This window comes from Orycteropus afer, unplaced genomic scaffold (genome assembly GCF_000298275.1).
Source record: "Orycteropus afer afer isolate SDZICR_OR568_19922 unplaced genomic scaffold, OryAfe1.0 scaffold00168, whole genome shotgun sequence".
NCBI lineage: Eukaryota > Metazoa > Chordata > Mammalia > Tubulidentata > Orycteropodidae > Orycteropus > Orycteropus afer.
The window spans coordinates 2,794,486-2,801,253 of record NW_006921755.1 but is presented as its reverse complement, the minus strand read 5'-3'; the positions used below and the strand labels follow the sequence as shown (position 1 = coordinate 2,801,253).

General features: G+C 41.5%; 1 protein-coding gene across 1 annotated transcript in view; it reads left to right on the top strand.

Moving 5' to 3' along the window:
- The first annotated feature begins 5,306 nt into the window (after positions 1–5,306).
- PRKCI (protein kinase C iota) overlaps positions 5,307–6,768 on the top strand; it is a 156,242-nt gene continuing 154,780 nt past the window's right edge. The window contains exon 1 of the mRNA XM_007946659.1: positions 5,307–5,410. Within this exon, the coding sequence (XP_007944850.1) occupies positions 5,307–5,410 (104 nt within the window). The remainder of the gene's footprint in view (positions 5,411–6,768) is intronic.

Here is a 6,768-nt window from a genome sequence, read left to right as displayed (position 1 = left end):
AGTTGGGAAGAAAGAAGGATCACTACTTGGAAAAAATGGCTTTGAAGACAGAAATGACGCTGGAAATCACATGATAGAATTGTGCAAGACCAATGACCTGTTGGAAATACCTTTATTATTTTTTTAAAACAATATAAATGGCGACTATACACATGGACCTCACTGGATGGAATATACAGGAATCAAATCAACTGTGTCTGTGGAAAGAGACAATAAAACTGCTTGCTATCATTAATAAGAAAAAGGCCAGGGGCTGACTGCTGAATAAACCATTAATTGCTCTCATGCAGGTTCATGTTGGAGCTGAAGAAAATTAAAAATAAGTTCATGAGGGCCAAAGTATGACCTTGAGTATGTCCCACCTGAATTTTAAAAATATGTCAAAAAGATTTGATGTATTGGACACTAATGATCAAAGACCAGACAAGTCATGGGACGACATAAAGGACATCATACATGAAGAAAGTAAAAGGTCATTAAAAAGACAGAAAAGAAAAAGAACAAAATGGATATCAGAAAAGACTCTGAAAATTGCTCTTTAACATAGAGTAGCCAAAGAGAATAGAAGAAATGATGAGGTTAATGAGCTGAACAGAAGATATCAAAGGGTGCCTTGAAAAGACAAATTAAAGTACTATAATGAAATATGCAAAGATTTGGAGTAAGAAATCCAAAAAGGAAGAAGACGGTTGGCATTTCTCAAGCTGAAAGACAAGAAAAAATTCAGGCCTCAAGTTGCAATGTTGGAGGATTCTGTAGACAAAATATTGAATGATGCAGGAAGCATCCAAAGAACATGATAGGAATATACAGTCACTGTGCCAAAAAGAATTGGTCGATGTGCAACCATTTCAAGAGGTAGCATATGATCAAGAACTGATGAAGAATGGGAATTCCAAAACACTGAATTGTGTTTATGAGGAACCTGTAAATAGACCAAGAGGCAATTGTTCTAACAAAACAAGGGGATACTGCATGATTTAAAAATAGGAAATGTGTATGTCAGGGTTGAATCTTTTCACTATACTTATTCAGTATTTATGCTGAGCAATAACCCAAGAAGCTTGACTATATGAAGAAGATCATGGCATCAGGCTTGGAGGAAGACTCAACAACCTGTGGTGTGCAGATGACACAACCTTGCTTGCTGAAAATGAAGAAGATTTGAAGCACTTAATAAAGAAGATAAAAAACTACAGTCATCATTATGGATTACACCTCACCATAAAGAAAACAAAAATCCTCACAAGAAGTAAACTTATGATAAGTGGAGAAAAGATTGAAGTTGTCAAGGGTTTCATTTTTCTTGGATCCACACTCAGTGTTCATGGAAGCAGCAATCAAGAAATCAATGACATATTGCATTGGGCAAATGTACAGCAAAAGACCTTTTTAAAATGTTTAAGAGCAAAGATGTCACTTTGAAGACTAAGGTGTGCCTGACCCAAGCCATGGTATTTTCAATCACCTCATATGTCTGCAAAAGCTAGACAATAAATAAGGAAGACACAAGAATTGATGCCTGTGCATTATAGAGTTGGTGAAGGATATTGAATATACTGTGGACTGCCAAAAGAATGAACAAATCTGTCTTAGAAGACGTAGCCAGAATGCTCCTTAGAATCGAGGATGGTGAGATTTTGTTTCACTTACTTTAGACATGTTATCAGGAGGGAGCAGTCCCTGGAGAAGGACATCATACTTGGTAGAGGGTCAACGAAAAAGTGGTCAACTCTCAATGTGATAGATTGACAGTAGTTGCAACAATGGGCTCAAACATAGCAACAATTGTAAGGGTGATTCAGGACCGAGCGGTGTTTTGTTCTGTCGTACAAAGGATTGCTATGAGTTGGAATTGACTCATGGGCACCTAACAACAACAACATCATCTCTTTCCACAGACGCAGTTGACTTGATTCCTTGTTGAAAAAGATATTTCCAATGAATAGGTCATTGGTCTTGCAAAATTCTATCATGCAATCTCTGGTGTCATTTCTATCACCAGCACCTTATTTTCCAAGTACTGATCCTTCTTTGTTTCCAACTTTGACATTCCAATCATCAGTAATTATCAGTGCATCTTGATGGTATGTATGATCAATTTCAGACTGCAGTAGTTGGTAAAAATCTTCAATTTGGTCTTTGGCATTAGTGGTTGGCATGTAAATTTGAATAATAGTATTAACTGGTCTTCCTTGTAGGCCTATGGATATTATCCTACCACCATGGTGTTGTATTTCAGGACACATCTTGAAATGTTCTTTTGACCATAAACATAATGTCATTGCTCTTCAATTTGTCATCCCTGGCCCAGTAAACCATATACTTATCTCTTTCAAAATGACCAATTCCTGTCCATTTCAGTTCAGTAATGCCCAGGCTATCGATCTTTGTGCATTCCATTTCATTTCTGACAACTTTCAATTTTGCTAGATTCATACTTCATGCATTTGACATTATGATTATTAATGGATGTTTGCAGCTATTTCTTTCCATTTTCATTATGCCACATCAACAAATGTAGGTCCTAAAACCTTTACTCAATCTATGTCATGAAGGTTGATTCTACTTTGAGGAGGCAGCTCTTCCTCAGTTGTATCTTGAGTGCCTTTCAACGTGAGGGGCTCATCTTCTGGCATTCTATCAGACAATATTCTGCTGCTATTCATAAGATTTTCACTGGCCAGTTTTTTTCAGAAGTAGATCTTCATGTCCTCCTTTCTAGTCTGTAAGCTCTGCTGAAACCTGTCACCATGGTGACTCTGCTGATATTTGAAATATTAGTGGCATAGCTTCCAGCATTTACAGCATTACACTAGCCACTACAGTATTACAAACTGACAGATGAGTAGTGTTATATTAAAATGCTTTTAAAAATTAATTTCATGCTTTCTCTGATAATTATAATTAATAGGTTTCACCATTCAGAAAAGGAAAATTTATTCACGTAGTGGGATTGATGCAAATTATCTATATTTACAGGTTCTTGTAGATGACAAAGTAGTCAACAAGCCTTTTCTGTAAACAATGTTCACCTTTAAAGCAAGGCATGAGGCCACTGATGAAGGTTTTTCAAGCTGCCAAAAAATAAGTGCCTAAGATATTTGAGGAGCTCTGGTAGTGTAATGCCTAAGGCATTTGACTGCTAACCAGAAGGCTGGTGGTTCAAACCCACCAGCCACTCCTTGGAAGGAAGATTGGGAAATCTACATCCATAGTGATACTACTTCAGAAACCTAAGGAGGGGTCACCATGAGTCAGGTCCGACTCCACAGCACATAACAACAACAACAACAAGGCATTTGACTGCTAACCAGAAGGCTAGTAGTTCAAACCCACCAGCCACTTTTCAGAAGGAAGATTGGGCAATCTATTTCCATACAGATATCGCCTAGGAAACCCAAGGGGGTCACTATGAGTTGTAATTGCCTTGATGGCAGAGAGTTTTTGAGAAGGAATAAGTATCCAAATTAAAGGTTTTCGTGACTTACCTTTCCTTGCTTTATAAATTCTTCTTTCCATATAACATAAGTTTATTTTTCTAGAGCATTATATATAATCTTTCAAACTTTCTGCGAGCATACTAAATTTTCTATGAATCCAATTTAAATTTTGCCATTTCAGTTTAGAAATAACAACTTACATTCCATAACTAACCAATTCATATGTAACATGCAGATGCAGGTTTCCAATTGCCAACAACCCGACACAAAGTGTTTTGAAGGAAAGTTTTATTAGAGCAAATAATCCAAGTCTTTAGCAGTTGAAAGGTGTCATATTAGGCTAAGTGTCACACATCATTCTGAGGAGGCAATTTCTGAAACTTATTTTGTCATAATAAAGAAAATAATTTCTTTGGTTATTCAAACTCTTAACTTGTATGTACCACGAGTGATGTAGGGGCTAGATCCATGCTACCTGTAATTTTAGTAGAAGTTATACGACAGAGCAAGGCCAGACGAAACTGAGAGATGAGGATGCAAGAATGGATCCTTCCTAATTCTTGGTTAACTGGTGTAAACAGAACAGATGCTAATCAGAGTCAGTTATTAATGGGTTGATTAATTGCATAAGTATTTGTTGTGCACCGGTCCCATGCAATGGCCGAATAACGAGGGACTAGATATGGGGGCTGCAAAGGAAGAAAAGTCTGTTTTCCATTATGGCTTCTAGTTGCATTTCCTCCTTTATTACATCCATCATTATGTTTCCTATGAATATTAAATGCTTTCCATGAAAGGGGCTATAATGAGTTGTCCCCAAGAAAGATACCACATAATTCTGATCATCCATGCAATTGAAAAGCTCTGGTGGCACAGTGCCTAAGTCATTTGACTGCTAACCAGAAGGTTGGCGGTTCATACCCACGAGCCCCTCCATGGAAGGAAGATGGGGCAATCTACTTCTGTAAAGATTTACCGCCTGGGAAACCCAATGAGAGTCACTAACAGTCGAAATTGACTGGATGGCTGTGAATTTGGTTTTCTAGTTTTATGCAATTGGAAGGGGGAATTCATCTGAAAACAAAGTATGGATCGTGACAAAGACCAAACATTTCCAGGGCCATAGGATAGATGCTCAAGCTGAATTCAAAATTTCCATGCTGACAGCTCCCAGACAGCACCCTGGAGTCCGACTAGCAAAGGTCGGTGTTCCATACGTTACGAATCGCAAGTCCCAGAATCCCACGAGAACTCCAAATCCCAGAATCCCACACTCAAATATACCCGGAATCCCAAGCGGCCGACTGCGGACGCGACCAAATTGGGACAGTGGGATGTAATACCGCAGTTTTATCTACCATTTTCTTTGTAGGAAAAGGCTTTTTAGAAAGCTATAGTACTTTATCTTTAGTGTTATTTTGATTACCTCTCCCAGGGAAGTCCCCCTTTGCAGCATATTTAGTGTGGTGATCACCGCCCCACTTTGTATCTCTCCCCTTTCTCTGTCCTCCGTAAGAATGGTTCGGCCCGCAATTGAGGCTCTTTGAGTTAGATCGATGGTTGCGCCCGCCCTACCCCGGAATGTGGGCCTTTGGAGCAAGCGAGGTGGGAGGGACTGAGGCGGGGAGGTTCACTGGGCCGCGGCTGCCGTAGAGTCTGCGGCGGTCGCCGGTGGTGGGAGGGGCTGTTCGGTTCTGGCTGCTGAGGTTAGGCGACCCTTTGGTCGGCGCTGCGGGCGAGGAGAGCAGGTAGGCAGGCGAGCAGCCGCGCCTGTCTTAGAGGCTCGGGCGGCGGATACCTCTGCGGCGTCCCGCGCCCCCACCCCCCGCCCCTTCGGCCCCGGGCGTTGAGGCTGAGAGTGAGATGCCGACCCAGAGGGACAGCAGCACCATGTCCCACCCGGTCGCAGGAAGCGGCGGCAGCGGGGACCATTCTCATCAAGTCCGGGTGAAAGCCTACTACCGCGGGTGAGTGGCGAGGGGTGAGGGCGGGAGGGGAGGGAAGAGGCCAGTTCGATTTGGCCTGGTGGAGGGCAGAGTGAGGGTCTGAAGGTGTTGTGGGCTAAACACAGGGCTCTAGGGACACTAAGTGGTCCAGGGGGAGGGATGTGGGCGTGGAATTGGAGGCACCCCCAGGTGTGGTGCTGGGAGACTGGGGCGAGGGGCTGAGGCAGGAGCCTTGAGATAGAGTAGATGCACCTGGTGGGTGCGAGACACTCACCCAGTGAGAGATTTGTGAAGGGTTTTACGTCAAGTCTGAATGCGTTTTAGTTGAGAGTTGATACCGACTAGTGCCTTAATTGAGTTGGCTACGGTTTTAGAAAACAAGACTGTATCAGTTTAGCTGCCCCTTTTCTATTATCAGAAGGCCTAAAGCGCCTCGTTATTTAAGCCAGGCTTATCTTCATGAAGTGTATCTAGACTATGTTCACGCTGCCAATATATCAGACATAGGAGTTATTGTTTAAGAGTAAAGTTGTTACGTTTTCAGGGATATGCATTCAGTACTTAGGTCTAGCCAAGATTAGGTGGCATATGTGTTAATTAAAATTTTGTGAACTTTGCCACTGTTGATTCAAGGACCATCCTATAGGGGAAGCTATTGCAAGGTGATAAGAGGACCAGCCTAGGCACAAGTCTTAAAATTCTGTGATCTTTACTCATGTTGTTGTTGTTGTTGTTTGCCATCGAGTCGGCCCCGACTCATAGCGACCCCTCCTTGGGTTTCCGAGGCAGTATCACTACGGAAGTAGGAATGCCCAACCTTCCTTCCGAATCTTTACTCATATTATTTCCTAAATTATAATTCCTGTGGTTGCCAGAAATAATATATTCCTAAGACCTGTATTAAATCATATTCTGTCGTCAGTGACCTGAAGTCCTCCCCTTCCTTTGAGTTCAGTTGTGATCTTTGTAATTTCTTTGAGATAACTGTATTTAGGAGTATTAGAAAGTTGAAATGTTACTGTTAGTGTGAGCATAAGGAATTGAGACTAAGGATTAACAGAAAACCCAGGTGCTTATCCAGGCAGAAGTAAATTGCTTGAAAAACTCAAGCACTTGGGAGGGGGGAACAAAACCTCAAGTACTACAAGGTGGAAACTGCAATGTATACTTTCACATTCCAGAGAGGATCAGTGAAGATAGAAAAATCTCAAATTGCCTCTCTTTTAATTTCAAAGTGAAATTAAGCCCCTAAATATTTTACTGATTTCATATAAGGATTTACTGTATGAGGGAGCTCTGGTAGCATAGTGGCTAAGGCACTTGACTGCTCACCAGAGGGCTGGCGGTTCAAACCCATCAGCCACTCCTCGGAAGGAAGG